Source organism: Schistocerca nitens, chromosome 5 (genome assembly GCF_023898315.1).
Source record: "Schistocerca nitens isolate TAMUIC-IGC-003100 chromosome 5, iqSchNite1.1, whole genome shotgun sequence".
In the NCBI taxonomy this organism is placed as follows: domain Eukaryota; kingdom Metazoa; phylum Arthropoda; class Insecta; order Orthoptera; family Acrididae; genus Schistocerca; species Schistocerca nitens.
Genome location: NC_064618.1, coordinates 442,195,488 through 442,214,750, shown reverse-complemented (window position 1 = coordinate 442,214,750; position 19,263 = coordinate 442,195,488). Strand labels below are relative to the sequence as shown.

Below are 19,263 nucleotides of genomic sequence, written 5' to 3'. Positions count from 1 at the left end.
CAGTTTGTAAACAGTTCGGAAGTAATTAGAATGTCTTCAGGTTGTCCCGGAAACAATTAATCAGTGATTTTCGGGAATGCAGCTTCACCGCATGAAACTGTTTACGTCTGCAGTCACAAAACTTCGTCCATCATTTAACATAGGTGTTTACGGAATAGAAATCCTTTTCAGTTACCAGTAATTCATTAAAAATTTATTCCACGACTGGTTTGTAAGGTGCCACCAAATAATAATGAGAACAATTAATGTGTGCGCGGTCGGGCTAGTCACTCATGACTAATCATACCCACGACAAACAAATGCATGTGAGTGTAGCAACCAGAGCCCCGGCATGGATAGCAAGCACGAAAGTGACTAGTCATTATTTGGTGGCACCTGAAGATAAAGCTTAACGTTTCGAAACCGGTTGTGGAATCAATGAAAAAAAAATTACTGGCAACTGAAGCAGATTTTTATTCTATAAATATTTTCAGCAGTTGCGGAAGTTCACCTGATGAAATATTGTAATATACGTAGATGAGAAGCAGCTAACTGTATGGTAGAGGAACGAGGAAAACTGGGTGACAATGAAAATGGTTCACGCAGCCGCGAAATCCCAGTCGGCAGTTAACCGTTGCCATATGCTGTAAAATCATAACGTTAGTGGGCGTGAGCACAACGGTTGGAAAAAGAGTGTGCAGTACTGCTGCTTCGCAGGCACGCGCCGGCGACGTAACGGGCGGGTGGTGGAGCACAGTAGGACGCCGAAGCGCTGATTCGCAGGTGCTCGCCGCGCTATCAACTCCCCGAATGCCGGGCCCGCGCCGGCACGGCCTCCCAGGCCTCGTCCGCGGCCATTGGAGGCGGACGCCGGCCAATCGCCGACCTGCTGGCCGCTTGGCCCGCTGCCATTGGCCTGGCGGGACAGCTGTAGGCGCGGCCTGGCCGGCGGGCGGGCCGCTGCCGCTCGCCGCGGATGAGTGGCGGGCCACGCAGTAGCGCACCGCTCCACGGACAGTGAGGAACGCGACGTGAGGCGACGTGAAGCGACGCAACGTCGAGTGAGTCGCGCGTGCTGGCGTGCAGGCGGGGCGACGAAGGACGCGTGCAGAGCGTGGCGTAGCGTGGAGAGGCCGGCGGCCGCCGCTGGATGCTGACCGGGCCGCGACGCCCCCGCTCCTTGCCATGGACTCGGGTGAGCCGCCCTGCCTTCCGCCTACCGCCTCGAGTGTCCATCTCTCCTCAAATACCGCCAATGTCGTACGACGGAAAACTTATTTCTCGGCCGTATGCGATTCATCGCATTGTCGAAAAATCTCGTGCGATTCGTGTCAGTTATGTATTTTTTATTTTGCGCATGTCCGTTCAAATTAAATAGCCACTGACAGGACAACAATCGACGTATCAGCAGTCAAGTCGAATCACGGGCTTTCCGCGATCTGGATGCTCTTCGTTGTCGAATCTATTCAGCTTCACTGATCTCCAGAACACACATTTTCCAGTTTTCTTACCAAACAGTATTCGTCAAACTTTTTAAAGGAATCCACGACAGTGGGTTATCAGTTAATTGTTACGACCCCGACGTCGCCTAGGGCCGCTCTGGAGGAATTAATGGCGCGTAGGTTGTCGGCGGACGTGTAATGGTTTTCCCTATGTCTGCAACAAACAACAACGATATAAAAATTCTTCTCATTTTTATTGTATAGCCGAGCTTTTGAAAATATGCAGTAACGTCTGCCTTTTTAGCTGAATTCGAGGGGCAGCTCTGCTTCAAACTATTTACTAAAATATAGTGATGAGTGGTAAAAAGTGGACCAGCTCTGTTCATCTTTATACAAGCTAGAGTTACAACTTGTAGCAGAAAGTCGTTCAAGTTCCTAACAGAATTGTGTAGCTCTCTCACGTTAGCATGACCATCATTGCTGAAAATACATGCCCCTGTCTAATAGATATATTTCCCATAAGCAAGCAAAATTATTTCATTGCGCTAGAAATACACATATCTTCGTACATAGATCATTAGTGTCGTTCATGTATTTTTCAATTTTTAAATTTGTGCTTGACCGTTAGTAGCCTGATAGGAATGTTACAACAAATGTCTGTATTACATATCTGTGACGGTAGAGTTCTGTTGAAATGTACGCAATGTTTCTTCGTGGTTGCGGATTTGGATACCTGAAGCTTTTCTCCACATGTGGTAATTGCTGCGAATCTAGTCACCTCATTTACACATACATCTATCTACACGCTACGGCATAGTGCCGGTACACTTGTTTCAGAGACGTCTTCACTGTCAAATTAATATTGATCGACAAGCGCGGGTTTTTAGTTAAGTTCCATCCTTTACACGTAACACACGAAAAGTATGTTGCAGAGAGAATATTGCTTCGTGCAGAGCAACTGAAAACAATTAACAATACCCTTCTCCAGTGAATGTAAAGGAGCAAGCAGCATCCAAAAATTATTTCTCTTTTGCTGTATCAGACTTTCTTCTCACTGGAAGCCACTCATTTTAAAATCAGATTCTGAGATTTGACAATAGGTTTACTCAAGTGTCATTATACGGAGCGTTATATTATTTAGAAAGAAGCAATAAAAGTCGCGTGCTACAATTATGATGTTTATTTGTAAATGATGAAGAGTTAGGTAGCCTTTGCTTCTCACATTTAGATGCATTGAATATTTTGGTTCTAAATGTAGTAACTGTACTTTTTACCTGTATGACATGTTAGTTAAATTTTTTGACATTCAGTATGTGTTTGGGAGGTCACATCACATTTTCTGGAGACTGCATTTCGATATTGATGATGATGATGAATCCCATACTCCGTGGCGGAGCGGAGGGGAACGATGCGGGAGACACGCACCGCCGTACTAGGCAAGCAGCTAAGGGAGGTGGTTTGCCATTGCCTTCATTTAGATATTATTGTATTAAATAACCATGGTTCTGTCTATGCGCCAATGAAGAAGCAATCTTCTCACACAGCGCACTAGATTAATGTGGTATGCCGGCTGGCTAAATACAGATACCGAACGTTTGGTAGCTCAGAGCATTGCTCAGAACAGATATCTGAATTACCAGGTACTCGAAAACCAAAAACGATCGAAAAGTGGATGCTATAAACCAGGGGTAATCAAGCTTTTTCACCCACCTCCAACTTTCGTATCTCTGTTAGTACTAAAATTTTCGAACAGTCCACCGGTTCCACGATGACGGTGGTTTATAATAAAGTAGGGAAGTACCTTTACTGTATAAAATTTTCGAGGTAGAATTATAGAAAATTAAAGCATTTAATAATAATAAATACTTAACAAATACCTTATGTCAATATTCAGAACGTTGCGCAGAACAGATATCTGAATGACAAAGTACTCGAAAACCAAAAACGATCCAAAAATGGATGCTTTCAGCCAGGAATAGTCAACGTTTTTCACCCACCGCCCACTTTCGTATCTCTGTTAGTAGTAAAATTTTCGAACAGTCCACCGGTTCCACGGTGACGGTGGTTTATAATAAAGTAGGGAAGTAACTTTACTCTATAAAATTTTCGAGGTAGAATTATAGAAAATTAAAGCATTTAATAATAATAAATACTTACCAAATACATTATGTCAAAATTCCATGCGAATCTAATGAAAACGTTTTTAGTACCCTTACCGCCTACCGCCCACCATAAATACTGGAACGTCGTTACTGTGCGCAAGGGACCAAGTTGACTACCACCGCTCTAAACACTAGTACCACACGTCTCGTGGATTATTTCATCATTTCATGGTCTCGGGACAGCAGGATTTGGTCTTTCATTCAGACTCCTGTTATCATCAGGATCACATGCGCAACATGTTATACCTAACCATCTCACGCTCTGTCATTTCTCATTTTTACCGAATTCCTGCCCTTCATTTACCAGTTAATAACTCTTGCGTGAAGGCAGTCATTCAACTCTAAATTTTACGCAGATAATGTGTAGCAGTCGTACTGACTTCACAGGCCTTTTGTTAACTGAATGGGAACGGGGCGCCGTTGTCATTGGGGGAGATTAAGCACTAGAGGGCGCCGATTGCTCGCGTCAGGCGGTTCTTTTGCTACTCGAAGTCCGAACGATGGACGTCTGGAGCGGAGACGTGGCTACTAACAGCATACGAACTGAGCGCCACTTCTCAATCACGTGCGCCAGGAAGAAGAACTTAAAATTCCTGGCCGGCAGGAGAGCGTCACGTAGCAATTGTTTGCTTTTATCCAGTTTCGAAACTGAGGTCGAGTCCATTGCGACAAAATCACAACACTATTATTCGTGCTGCTGAGCCGTGGTCGACATTCTTCTGATCTATATTTCACGCGATTCACCTGTGCCTGTCCCGGTAAGTAAACGAAACATACTCAGTTGGTGTTTCGACAGTAGTGTAATACGAAGTGTCGTAATACATCTGCTATGCTGCCAGACATGTTGACACGAGTGCCCTCTCGCAATGCTACGTCAGTATTTCTGCCTTCACTACTGTTTGATTTCTACTATAGACGTAGCTCGGATGACACTGAATTTTGCATCCTTGTCACATCGCCATCCTTTTCTTCTGTTGAGCGGCCGCACCCGTAATCTTTCAGGAATTGATTGGATAATGTGACCAGTCACGCGCCTTAAATTATGACTTACAGTTTCGCAACTCGACGTCATAGCGTTGAAACGCTCACGCATGTTCTCATAAGAGCGAGGCGCTTCCTTTGGTTTTGTTGACAACACGCTGCTATACGCTACTCCTCATTTGAACTGTTATATTGCGTTTCCCAGTTCTGTTAGAGCTTTACACAAATCCTCATTTTCATGGAGTACAAATTTATTAAATTGCTCGGCTCTCAACCATGGTAAACAGCGGATTATCATCAGTAAAGATAAAATATTCTATGATTGCTCTTGAAATCATTCGTCCCTTTTAAGCCAGCCCCTGTCGTCAACAGTCGCGACACTTGTTGACTACAAGTTATGGTTATTACCTTCTAGTCCTCTGCAAAGTCTCCTAATTAACTGAGGACTAACCTCTGTTTCATACACCCCAGCTTATATGCAAGTCACTACAATATTATCAAATTCGTTACCTTGGTGGACAAGGTTAGGGTTCAAATTCCTAATGCAAGCAAACAGTAGATGTACAGATTAACATAAGCTACATTTGCAACTGAATCTACATCAAGATGGTTTCTCAGCGATTATCACAGTGCGTGACAGAATATTCATATAATCATTTTCATACTATTTTATGTCCGTTCCACTCTCAAATAACACGTGGGAAAAATGTACACCTAAGTCTTTTCGTGTGATCTCCGGTTTTTCTTTTATCGCTATGGTCGTCTCTTTTATCTCTATGATCGTCTCTTCCTATATAGGTGGGAGTAAACAAAATTTTTTGCATTTTGAGGAGACAACCGGAGATTGAAATTTCGCGAAATGTCCCACCGCAACGGAAAACGCCTTTTTTTAATGATTGCCACCTGAAATCGCTTATTATATTGGAGATACTCTCTCTCCCATGTTTAGTGGCTATATAAAACAAACAGCTCTCTTTGAACTTTTCGATGTCTGCCGTCAATTCTATCTAGCAAAGGTCCCATACTGGGCAGCAGCATTCCAGAAGAGGACGGACAAGAATAGTGGAGGCAGTATCTTTAGCAGATCATTTTCATCTCCTAAGTGTTCTGCCAATAAATCACAGTCTTTGCTTCGCCTTACCCATGACATTTTATTTGTGATGGTACCATTTAAGTTGTCTGTGCTTGTAATCCCTAGGTATTTAGTTGAATCGACAACCCTTAAATTTGTATGGCCTATCGTGCAAGCGAAATTTAACGGAATTTTTTAGTATTAATGTGAAGGACGTCATACTTTTTACTATCCAGAATCAATCTCCACTTTCACAGAATGCAGATATGTTGTATTAATCATTTTGTAATTTGTACTGATCTTCTGACGAGTTTAGTAGACGATAAACTACACCATCATCCACAAACAACCTAAGAGGACTGCTCAGATTGTCTCCTAAACCGATAATGTAGATTACGCACAGCCGAAAGCCTGCAACACTTTTATGAGGAACGCTCGATGTCACTTCTGTTTTATTAGATAACTTTGCGTCAGTTACGTTTTTCAAAGGAAATTACGAATAGAGTGGCAAAACTGACCAGATAGGTTACTCCATAGTCCCGCAATTTCATTAGAATCCGTTTGTGACAGATAGTGTCAAAAGCCTTTCGGAAATCTAGAAACATGGAATTAACTTGAGATTTTCTGTTGACAGCAATAAAGAACGGTATTTCGTGAATTCGTGTTGGCTATATGTTAACAGATGGTTGTCTTTGTAAGGTACTTACACAGCTTGCTCTGCACAGCTTCCGTATTGGTGTTAAACCGTTCGACATTTTTGATCTTGTTATTGCGTATAACGCTTGTGGAAGGAATTATTTTACGGAATGACAGAATAAATTACATAGCTTCTCAAAAAATGTTTGACAAACAATGAGGCAGGTAGTTGAGGCCGAGTGGTTCTATGTGCTTCAGTCTGGAACCGCGTGACCGCTACGGTCGCAGGTTCGAATCCTGCCTCGGGCATGTATGTGTGTGAAGTCCTTAAGTTAGTTAGGTTTAAGTAGTTCTAAGTTCTAGGAGACTGATAACTTCAGATGTTAAGTCCCGTAGTGCTCAGAGCCATTAGAACCATTTTTGAACAAATGACATAAGAAATATTGTCTTTTTTTGCGGAAAATCCGCAGTTGTTAAAAGAAATTTTCTTGTTGTCCATTTGGTTAATTACAAATATATTCGATGTAGAAGGCTAATCTTTAGCTCAGGTCGATGTCCCAGAATTGTTCTGGAGTTCGTAGAATTTCAGTAGATAAACATGGCAGTGAACATAGCAGGTTCCTTTGAGAAATGATCTGTGGAAGATGAGTGCAGTTTGTTTAACAGGGGACAAAGAACTCTGGTTAGCCGCTCTTGTGATTTGCATTTGGGGGAAATATGATGCGGATAACCCCTGTCACATGCGTCCGCAAGGGGGGAAAGGGGGGGGGAGGGAGGACAAAAAGTGGCACTTACTTCCTACTGGAATCGGGGAACAGATTTCCTGTTTATTACCCTGCAGCAGTTAGTGACAGCGATTCTACTACAGTGGAGATTTAGCATTGCCGCGCGTGACGCGAAATAGTACAGCTTTAGCAAACGCAATGTAATTTCGGTTTGCTTAGTTCTCACTCTGTTCGCGTGGAATTATGCCGTTTCCTTGGCATTGCCGCGATTTTTGTACTGTCTTGCAATTAAGGCGGATGCGAAAATTTGGAGGACATACGTGAAATGGAATCCCTAATCTTGTTTCTGTATCTTCCTCGTACAACCAAAGTACTTTTTTTCGCTTGATATCAAACATTGCTTTTTCCGTCGTTTTGATAGTTTTTTGTATTTCAGATTTTTAAGTTTCAGTGCCATCATTAATGATAGAGGAAGAAAATATTTCTTCTGGATATCAACTTTATTTCCTAGCACGTTGAGTATCAGGGATTTCACCACTTGAAGATGTGATTTCAGATACTGAAGTTATAAGGTGGTATATTAATATTAGAAGATATACTTTGCAGATGCTAGTGCGTTTCCCTTTTATGCATCTAAGTAATCTCCCTAAAAAATAGTGACTGAATAACAATCAATCGCTTAAGGTATTCAGTCTACAATTTTGATTCCACCGATTTGCATTAGATCTCAAAGTGGCAAGTGGTGGTGCAGTTTCTAACAACCCTACCACAACAAAGGTCAAAAAATTAGTTATCATTTGTAGTGTTGCATTTTCGGGCAACAACAAAGTTATATTATGTGGCAGGTGTCATTAGAGCACAGTTAATAAAGTCATTTCATGAAATAATGGATAAACTAGGCACTCATCTTTTCGTGTTTCCCACGCTGGTCTCGTTGTGAACTCATGGCTCAATCGTCGAAAAATCTAGGTAGTGATGATTCCAAGCTCGGATGCAAAGAGGCCAAGGTGTTATTCTGTGATATTCAAAAGTTTTATACATGTGTTTCACAAACCATTCTTGAAGGTTAAACTTTTGCAAGTTAAGACAATGGTGATGTAAAAAAGTAATCAGCACTCCGAATTTAAGTTACACTTCTTTTTTATTACTTTTGTTGCACTATCACTTGAAAATGTCTTCCTCACTGTTAAAGTTGACATTTTATAAACTGACTACAATTTGCGTTTTTCCAACATGACGTCCAAGACTTGACTCTCTAATAACCGCTTACGCGCCCAAAAATCCGAGTTACAAGTTCGACAAAGATCATAGTTACAAAAGAAAGAATACACATAAGAATAATATCATTGCAATATAAACATATAGATGTATCAAAGTACCTCTACATTAATGAAATCAAATCTGAATGTTGTCACAGAAATATGTTAATTACTTTGCAGAAACACAGTAGAATATTGCTGGTATGGTTGAGGTGAGGTGCCGCAATGGTTACGTAATTCAAGTACCATTACAAGTTGATAGGTCGTAAGCGTCATACAAGAAGCTTAGGCATTTGTAAACACGACGCGATCAAAATATTAGTCGATTTGTGCTTGCGTCTTATAATTATTCTCTATTGAACGTCAACTTAAGAGCCCAGTTCTCGTCATTTGCGGGAAGTTTTAATTTTCTGCTTTAACACGAAGAAATTTACAGCTAAAGCTCGTAAAATGCAGGGTGATGCTTATGTGGGGCACCTATTACCGAAAGAAAGTGCAGAGAGTGGTTTCAACGCTTCAGTAACGGTGACCGGCGTGGTGGTGGAAACAGAGAAGGATTTCGAAGCTACTGAAACCGACGGAAACATTCACAGGAGATCGTTATCGAAAGCAGTTGACGCATTTGACCTCAGCGCTGAAAGACAAACGGCCACAATACAGCGATAGACATGAAAAAGTGTTTTTGCAGCGTGACAATGCTTGATACCATGTCGCAAAACAAATCAAAACATAGTTGGGAACGTTGAAACTGGAAGTCCTACACACCAGAAATTTCTCCCTCTGACGCCACCTTTTTGATCAATGGCACACGGCCTGGTGGACCAGCACTTCTGATAGTATGAACAAGTGCGAAACTAGATCGATTCATGGATCTGCTCAAAAAAAACGCCCAGTTCTTCCGCCCCCGGGTTCATACGCTATCCGAAAGATGGGAGAAAGTAGTGGCCGGCGATGGCCAGCAATTTGAATCGTCAATTTTTTGTAAGTTTTTCACAATAAAGCCTCGAACTTCGAGAAACAGCGGCGGAAGCATATTTGTAGGCCTAATAAAATACGGTAAGTTTTGTGTATTTCCTGTAAAATATAGTTCTCGGGACATTAGATGTTCTCAAACTACTTACTCAGTTACATAGAAAAGGGCAATTTTAGAACGCGCCCCCCCTCCCCTCCCTGTATAAGTTCCTGCAGACGCACCTGCCGTCGTTCTACCAGTTGTTGAGGGAACTACTGCAGAGTCCTCGCTGTTTCCGTCCCGTGTTCCTGCTCGTATAGCCTTACTGTCCCAAGGACTAAGAAGAATTTCAGACGAGTAAATAGGTGGTCACCAAACTCTTGCAGGTGCCACTGTAACAGCGACGAGGTGCAAAGCCCTGAGCGAGCGTGTTGCCGTGCGTGGGCACAGGCCGGTGGCCTACACGTGCTGCTCCGCGACATGCCGTGGTCAGCCCCAGGGACCGCCTGCAGGTGCGGGGGCGGCAGAGTGCAGCCCAAGAGCCTGTCCACGAGTGTTCACTCACCGTTTGCCAAGGACCGAGACGAAAATAGCTGGCGCTCCCACTTCGATACAAGAGGCGTTTTCCTGCCGTAACATGCGTAATTTCATCATTATGCAAACGACACGGTGAACTGATGAAATAATTCAAACTGCTTCAGTCACTTTTTGCTAATATTTAGTACCACGCTCGCGTTTCGGCAGCATGCTGGCATCATCAGGTGCATTGCCGTTACATGTACGTTGCGTTAATCTGAAGTATGATGAGGACAGTTTGCTGGATATGCCAGTATGTACCGAAACTTAACTATTTTCTGGAACTTTGTTTGCCTGGCACACAGAGCACTGTAATAAACGTAAACATCACTTAACGCTTTCACATTCAGATGTTAGTACTGCGCTCTGTGTGCCAAACAATAAATTTCCAGAAAATACGCTTAAATTTTAGTACATAGGCCTACTGGCACACGCAGCAATTAGTACTCATCACACTCTACATTAATGCAATGTACATGTAACTGTAATGCACCTCATGATGCTAGCTCGCTGGCAAAATCCGTCGAGCTAATAGACTTCGCTGAAAACTGACTGAAGCGTTAGAAATTATTTCATAAATTTATGATACAGTTGCAGCTCCTAGACATTTTCATGTAATACGGATAAATTTAAGAATGCCTACTATATGGTGAACCCGAACACCAGCGACAAACGCTCGGACACCTTTCGGGAGTATCTTCTTAGTCCGCAAAGCCTGCCAATCTCACGCTGTACATTATCCGGTTTACATATTATCCGTGCATATTTCGATGATTTCTGAAAAAAAATATTACGTACGAACTTCTCTGTTATGTTCAGAACGAATGACAAGGTTCACACACCTTCAATTAGAGGAGACTCATGAACCCGAATCTCCTCGAAGAGCTCCGTGGTGTTTGTAAAGCTTGGACAACACTGCGTCATGTACTCTTAGTTGTGGCCTGAACGAATTGGTTTAATTTCAGTAGTTCCAAACTTCAGTTTCCGAACGCTCACTTTACATATAAAACCATTTCCGCTAATCTCGCTCTAGTGAACTGTCCATAAAAAGTGCCTAACATATAAATTCCCGATTACAGCAAAGGATATTGTTCGTACACCGTCCGTCAAAGAAGTTGCGAGACTGATTTTATTTCTGGTGTATAAATGACGTCGGAGCAATAACTGTGGTGGCAGTTTGAACTAACTGCTGTAAATAACAGATAGTTGTGAGCCGGCACTTTAAATACTAGACGTGAGGCCCTGGTGTGTTAACGTTGTGTTCAAGACATTATCCAGAATATTTTCAAAAAGAGAAAAGTGTGTGCAAAGTTTGTCCCGTACACCATGACTCCCAAACGAAACAACGGCGCGAGTACGCCTGCCGCGACTTAATTGAAGTCGTGAACGCGGACAATTCTTTTCTGGAAAAAATCATCACGCGTGATGAGGCTTCTTGTAATCAATATGAACCTACCACAAAACGACAAAGTGCACAATTTCATACGCAGTGTCAACGCTTTAACGGTATAACCGACATTTAAGATAATGTGACTCAAGTGTTGTTCAACGTACCAATGAGGGACTTTTATTATAGCTTTAGATAATTACATGAACGTTCTGTGCGTTTTAGTCAGGTGGGGTGAGTGGAGGGGACTGGGAGGCTTGTAGTACACCTGAAGCATTAAAACCAGCATCTTAACGTTTTCGTATCTTTCACTAACCAAATCTCGGAACTTTTTGGACTCAAGGTGTAAAGTTCTACTGGAGCCCTCAACTTGTATCTGACAACGTATTTTCCCTGCTTCTACATAGCTTCTGTGTGCTCCCTGCTGTCTGGGCCTCCCCCGACCAGGCAGCAGAGTGAGTGGGGCAAATTTGTTTCCAGACAAGAGACACAGCGCACGTCGTCGACATTTGCATTATTCTAGAAATATTTTCAGTACAATATAGATACAAAAAATTTGGCCAAGAAATCAAATGAAATAGAGTTACCATGTTACTTACTAGCCATCAGTTTCCTTATATCATATTACTCAAAAAATATCATTGACGCTGGCGAATTTCTAGTTCTACCTATATGTTATTTCTCAAAAACGAAAGGAATTGCGGATTATTAAGAGCAGTTACGTTACGGGTCTCTCGTGGCATTGCAAGACTTGCGTGTAGCGTATTAAAAAAAAAAAACGAATGGGAGTTGCGATTCCTCACAGGCAATCGTCCACACGGGAAATGCTCGGGGCCAGGCTAAGGGCAGTGGGATTTCGTGTTCAGGTCAGCACCACACAATTTTAACGAAAAAAGACTAAAAGAACAGAAATATTCGATATCTGGCTGTTACAGTGTCTGGACAGTTATAATGAAATATACTTACTGAAATACTGACTTCTAATATCAAAACAAACACTTCCCGGAATATTTTAACCAGTAAAAAACATTATTTTGCTACAGAGTACTATTGGATTCTATCATAGGCAACTTGAAGTGGTCGATGGTGTTATGCAAATACAGTTTTTATTATTTTAACAGTAGTTTGTAAGAAAATAAACATGGCGAAGATTAAATAATTAGAAGAGTGCTACTGCGCTAACATTCGGATAGGTGTTCTTTCCAGAGGCTGCTTCGCCATTTTTACTTACGCTGTCGAGAACTTACTTTGAACAGTATCATTTTCATACTATTTAGCTATACGAAGTACAGGACTGAGACTGAAAGTGGTTGTTAGTGGACTGTAATATACTCTCCACATTGGTTCTCCACAATTCATTACATTGTGTTCTGCCAAATTCGTGTTACTTCATAATTTTTACAGGCCACATTTTATTAATGTTGATAAATAACCTACATAAAAGCAAAAATATTATATAAGTCGATGAATAAATTAGTTATTTGGAGAGGCAGAAATTACTGTTCATATTATAAATATGTTTGTGCGATATAAAATTTAATGTTCCACCAGTAAAAGGAAATGATCTGACTATTGCAAAATAACACGCTTATAATCACACCCCTTACCAGCTAGACATGGTGTGCAATGTAGGATACAACTAACGCACGGCGATGCCGAGGGAGTGAACATTAATTACCCTGCAGTGGCCTTATTATTCTGCTGTTAACTGGGCGGGAGTAATATACTTGTCAGGAATAAGTCATTTCTGTCTCAGAACTGAAATTTTTCTTTTAATAATGGCCTCGATGTTCGATATACCATTTGATGATGGAGTAACAACCGGTTGGATATATTTTTACAATATACGAAACAAAATTAAATTATAACAATTTATTCGTTCAATTAACAGGCTAACCATCGACGTATCAGAACCGAAATTAAACAATTTGCTGTCCTCAAAGCTTTCTGCTCGATGCCGAAAGTATTCCGCTTCATTGATCTATAACAGGCACATTTTCCAGTTTTCCTACTAATTAATATCGCTGTTGGAATTTTACGTTGAAATTTTTAGAAGAAACTACAGCGACAGCAGCAGAGAATCGTCATTAAATTCTTACGACATTGGCGTCGACTGTGACGGTTTCGGAGGGACTAACGGCGCGTAATGTGTCAGCGAGCTTGTAACGGTTTGTCTCAGCCAACAACGGCAGTAAATTCTTCTCGTTTTTACTGTTTAGCCGAGGATGCTGCTGAAGATACGTAAAAACGACGCTCGGTTAAAGCTATATTCGAGATGTAGGTCTGCCTGAAACTGTTTACTAACTTATAATGACGAGTAAATTGAAAGATAACCAACTCTATTCATGTTTATGCATATGTCTGATAACTCGATATATTTTTCCATATGCACGTGGAACTATTTCCTTTGGCTATCAGTGTAAATACTTGCGTTTTTGCATTTAAATCAGCGCTTCAGTTCGCTTTAATTTGAATCATCTTGTGTCTCGTATTTGCTTCAAAATATTATGGCGCAAGAAGCTCTTTGAAAGCTCGGCCAATGAAAATATGGTTTTAAGTGTCATGAGCGAAGGAATGTAGTTCTCACACTAATTGTTTCCCAATATTTTGCAAATTGTGAAGTATCTATTACCTCAAAACGACAGGAATATGATTTACTTTCGTAGAGACTCCATTTCCAAAGTCACCTGAATCAGCAAAACAGATTAACTGCAACCATTATTCACTTAAGCTGGGCAATTGACAGATCACATTCGAAATCTATAATAAGCGACAGAATCTGAAAATTAATGCGTTAATAGGAGTTTTCAGGCCTACAATAATGGAAGAATTCAGATTCTTCTTGTACTTTAATTTCGGTTCTGTACATAATCATTATCGTAGCCTAATACCTGGTTATTCTGAGAAAATTTTAACTCTCTTAGGAATTACTTTATTGTGTGCCGTCTTTAGAAGAAAGAAGCCCTTTGTCAGCTAAATAGGATATGAAATCAATCTAATGTGATTCCTCCCAAGTCGTTCTCTAATGAATATTGATTCCAAATTCAGAACGAAATACTTGACACTTAAATCTAAGTTCCTCTTAGTTTAACTTCTCTTCATACAAATGCTGAAGTTACTGGGCTGCAAATAAACTGCTTTCAGTAGTAACTCATTACTTAGAAAAGAAGAACTAGAGCAATGAAATGACGTTGATTATCTCTTATGTGAGATCTTGCTATTTTTCAAGCTGACAGATACTTGACGATTATTTTTCTGTTTACTCAATATTCTGTGTAACCTTTAGTTTTAGCCTCCATTCTGGAAATTATGCTGACTTTTGTTAACAGTCCTTTGACGTGGTCATGAGACCTACTACAGACGAAAAAGGTATAAGAAATGTGATATATTTCACAAGAATAAGTTAATTATTACTGAGTATTATTCTTTGTTGGGACGCAACTTGAGTATAGGTCTTTGCTTACCTACAACGTTAATTTACTGGAACTCATCTGGCTTTGTATGCGACTAACTGTAGAATTTTTTCTTTCTTACATCACCTTTATACTAATCTAATACATTAGATGATAGTTTATCATACCTATTACTTCCAGACAACTTAAATAAACTGATTTAACGACCGCTTTGGAGAAGGAGTAAGAAAACATGTTGGCCTGTATGACCCTACAAAAGATTAATTTTATAACACGACATATTTGTTTAAAGCGTTTGATGAAGGGAAAAAGCTTTTGTGTCTGTGTAAGAGTATCTAATACATCCGCTGTTATTTTGCAATAGATGAATGTGGAGAACAACATACAAACAGTAATCTGTCTAGCTTGCGCCTTAGCAGGGTAAAGTTGCGTTAGTCGTACCATAGCCTAAGTCGTACTCCACGTTTATAAAATGCGACATCAAGTGGTGTAAAACTGAACTAAATAGTCTCGCGAGTAAGCAAAAACAGGTGATCGCACCACTGGGTGTTGCGGCAGAAAAGTAATTAACAAGTAAGTTTGTTTGACTGTTTTTGTTACATTCTCCTGCTCATTTGTAAGCGATTTCATAGGAGAGTATGATATAAAGTAATTGTTTTGTATCATGTCAGTTTTCATGGTTCTCCCCCAATCATCTAAGAGTAATAAAAACGAAAGAAAACTTTGAGGTTGTGGCTTTAATTCTGGTTTGGAACAGCAGCGGAATCACTGTCTAAATGGTACCTATGGAATATTCATCAATCGTACCGGTACGGCCTAGACGTTGATGGTTATTACACACCAAATAAAAATTTTTGGTTTCACATTAAGTGGAAGTAGGAGGGTAAGGACGAAGCTTTGCTGACCTGTCAGAATGGTTAAACTGGATTTAATGAATCATGTAGAAGGTATAATATACCAAAAGCTAGACAGTATGTTGCCATTGGAGGGGTTTAAATAAAACAAAAATTTTGGAAGACCCTGATTATATGACAGTAGAGATGGAAGATGCATTAGCAGAACATTTATAGTTAATTGAGAAACTAGTTTTTTTGGGGTAACTATTACTGAATTAAGGGGAGTAGGAGTCAAACGTGCCGACTAGGAGCAGGAGAGGCACCACAGGACATTTTAATTTCCACTGTCTATACTTTTACAAATAAATTCACAAAACTTTGTCAGCATGTCCAGGAAGGTTTCAGGATTCACAATCATAGCAGTGGAAGTTCAAAAACATAACAAAATAAATATTTTTTTACATGTGAAATTTCATAATTTTTTCACTTACTATTGACTGCATTTGTTGTTATAGGTACACTTTTCTTCATAAGTAAGAGAGATTCTTCGATGAATTTTGCACAGCATACAAACCATACTTACAGGTGCATGAAACCATAGAATTTATTTAATTTATGAAAAAAATCAATGAGCCGTTACATTTTAAACTTCATGTTTAGAAAAAAATTGAATTTTAAAGTTAATTATCTCAATTTTTACCTCAGTTTTTAATAGATATGGATTCTAGAGTCTTGCATTAAGGAGTTCGTGTTTGATAAGGATACCAAGTTTGAAAGTAATAGGACATTTATTTTGGATGTTACATGTACCTAAGTACAGAAATTTGTGTTTCGTGGAAAATGGAATTCTTTTAGAGCTGTCCAGCACCATTAGCAGATTCTTTTTCAGTTTCTAAATCAGTTTTCTTCCTTTTCAGATTCCTATGATGCACTCTTCTTGATTTTATCACCTCCAAAAATGATTTATCTGCTTTCACTACACGCTCTCTGTCCATTGCATACAAAGCTTTTCTGCAGTTCACTCCGGGCTTAATTCACATTTTCTCTAAAAAATATTTACTGCATTGCACACCACCATTATAACATGAAATTGCGTCATAAACACCAATAACAAGTGCATTTCTTCCCACAAAAATGGTTTTTGGCGATCTTTCCCATACACATTGGTAAAAACTTTTATTTGGACTTTGGGTACCTCCACGAAGACATTTCTTCGATATCAGTAGTCCTTTGTTTCACGTATGACAATCTCTGGCGCAAATATAAACATTCGAATGCTGCAAAGCGAAACACACTTATGAATGACAGAAGAATGCTGTGCAAAAGGGTGTGACGCTACATCTTGGTACAGTTAAGACCAAATAACGTGAATTATAATCTCTCAAATATATATGTTTTATACATCAAACTATTCAGGAAGATGTGCGCTACAAAATAGTCGTATTTTTGAAATATCGATTCTTTTTAAATTTTAAATTTTTGCTTCCTATACCCCTAAGGGAAAATTGCCAACCAACTTGCTGAGAAATATTGTCTACTGCATCGCTTCAATAAAGAAAAAAAGGTAGCTGGTAAAAAATGGTATTAAAGGTTTATGAAAGATCATCCCACTTTGTCCTTGCGAGTTCCTGAAGAAATGTGTTGATGCTACGAATGAAGGGGTTTAATGAAAAGTGTTAATGAGTTTTTTGGAGAAATATAAGGAAATACTAGAGGAACATAAGTTTACTGCTGACAAAATATATTACGCGATTGAAACTGCATTACCACAGTTCACAAATCGTCTAAAGTAATTGTCCAAAAAGGCAAACAGCAAGTGCGTGCAATCGTAAGTGGAGAAGGGGGTCTAACAATTAAATCTGTACGTGTAATGCATGCGCCAGGCGAATTCATACCACCGTTGTTAATATTTAAGCACAGGACAATGAATGACGCCGTACAAAGGGGAAATTCACTAAACACAACATATGGACGCTCGGCAAATGGATGGATAACGTCAGAATTGTTTGTTCAATGGCTGGAACATTTCATAAAACACACAAAAGCAGAAAAAAGGGACCAGAAACAAATTTTGCTTTTACTGGATGGACAAAACACACACCAGAAATTTAGAAGGACTTCAACTGGCTCGTGATTATGGTACAATCATCATTTCCTGTTCACACGACTCACCGTCTGCCGCTATTGGACAGATAGCTCTTTAAAACACTAAAACAAAAAAGTAATAATGAAGCGTCATCTTTGTGGCTACATCCAAATCCTGGCAGGTCACAAAACAAGCTAACGTTGCAGAACTCCTGGGTAACACGTATCCGAGATCAATTTGTATGGACACACCATTAAACGATTTTAAGACAACATGATTGTGGCCATGTGATAGAAATATCGTGAAAGAAGAGGTTCAAATGGCTCTGAGCACTATGGGACTTAACTTCTGAGGTCATCAGTCCCCTAGAACTTAGAACTACTTAAACCTAACTAACCTAAGGAAATCACACACATCCATGCCCGAGGCAGGATTCGAACCTGCGACCGTATCGGTCGCGCGGTTCCAGTCTGTAGCGCCTAGAACCGCTCGACCACTCCGGCCGGCGAAAGAAGAGGACTTTGTAGCTACTACTGTACATATTGTTGATTAGTCTGACCAAAAAACGGTTGATGGAACCTGAAGCAACAACGAGAAAAGCTGGAAGACCGTTTAACGTTGAAACACCATTCAGTAATCAGCCTGGACCTTCTACAATGTCTCAAGAATGTGGACCCGAAAACAATATTGCAACAATCGCCAAAATTAACGGTCAATAAATCAAGTCTAATTTGAATACCTTATCTGCTATCCCGTGTGTAACAAGAGTTATCAAGAAAAAACGAAACAGCCCAAACGAACAACCGAATTAACATCAAGGTCGTACAGAAATGAAATAGAAGCCAAAGAAAAAGCAAATAAAAAGAAAAACCCGTGCAGAGACCTATAAAAAGAGACAGTTAGATGAAAAACTTAACAAGGATAAAAGAAAAAGAACGTAGTGACTTGGCTATGTCAGCTATGTAATTGAAGATCGAAAAGAAGATATGATTCAGTGTACGCAATGTAAAGTTCGATTACATGACCTGTGCGCTGGTATGGAAAGTAAAATTACTAATAATTCCTCTGATATCTGTGTTCAAATCAACCGATTTTAGATATACCAATTTAAGCATTTGAATTTGCTAAGAATATATATTTTGTTTTCTACATATAATTTCATTGCGTGTAACAATGGAAGTAACGTTACGTTTATAATTTGTGATTTATTATTGTGGGGTTTTGTGTTATTCTTCCATGGATTTATTATGTCGTCGCTGACTTCTTATCCTGAGTAGGCTATAGGCGCTACGGATTAGGAAACCAAGCGTTTTAATCGTACCGAAGGTCCATATTTGAAAAGGTTGAAAAGTACTTTTCAGAAAAGACTTTTGCGTATGAGTGGAAGCTGGTTGATAGCTGAAAAATAAAGATTCACTTTATGCAAAACAAACTGTGTTATTTAAACTACCGTACCGAATACAGAAATTCTCCCTCAAGGTGTACGACTTGAGCGGCTTTACCCTACTGGGTGCTTCTGACGCACATTTCTAAACTTAATACTGCGAAAGTGACGTATAGTTCCATAACGCTAGGGCGAGCAGAGGGTAGCCTGACCCGCAGAACAAATTGCATCTCAGGCATTGCGTGAAGTGGAGCAGGTAGTCTAGGAACAGGTCTCAGCAGCTTCCGTACGTGCTGTCAGTACTCCCTTGGAGATGATACTACATGGCATTCGATAAATCAGATACCTAATGCGAACACATACGGAGGAAACT

The 19,263-nt window shown here is 40.1% G+C and overlaps 1 protein-coding gene across 1 annotated transcript in view; it reads left to right on the top strand.

Annotated features, from left to right (window-relative positions):
- Window positions 1-996: 996 nt before the first annotated feature.
- Window positions 997-19,263, top strand: part of LOC126260514 (paired box protein Pax-1-like) — a 358,843-nt gene continuing 340,576 nt past the window's right edge. Inside the window, exon 1 of the mRNA XM_049957847.1 lies at window positions 997-1,174. Within this exon, the coding sequence (XP_049813804.1) occupies window positions 1,165-1,174 (10 nt within the window). The 5' untranslated portion in view covers window positions 997-1,164. The remainder of the gene's footprint in view (window positions 1,175-19,263) is intronic.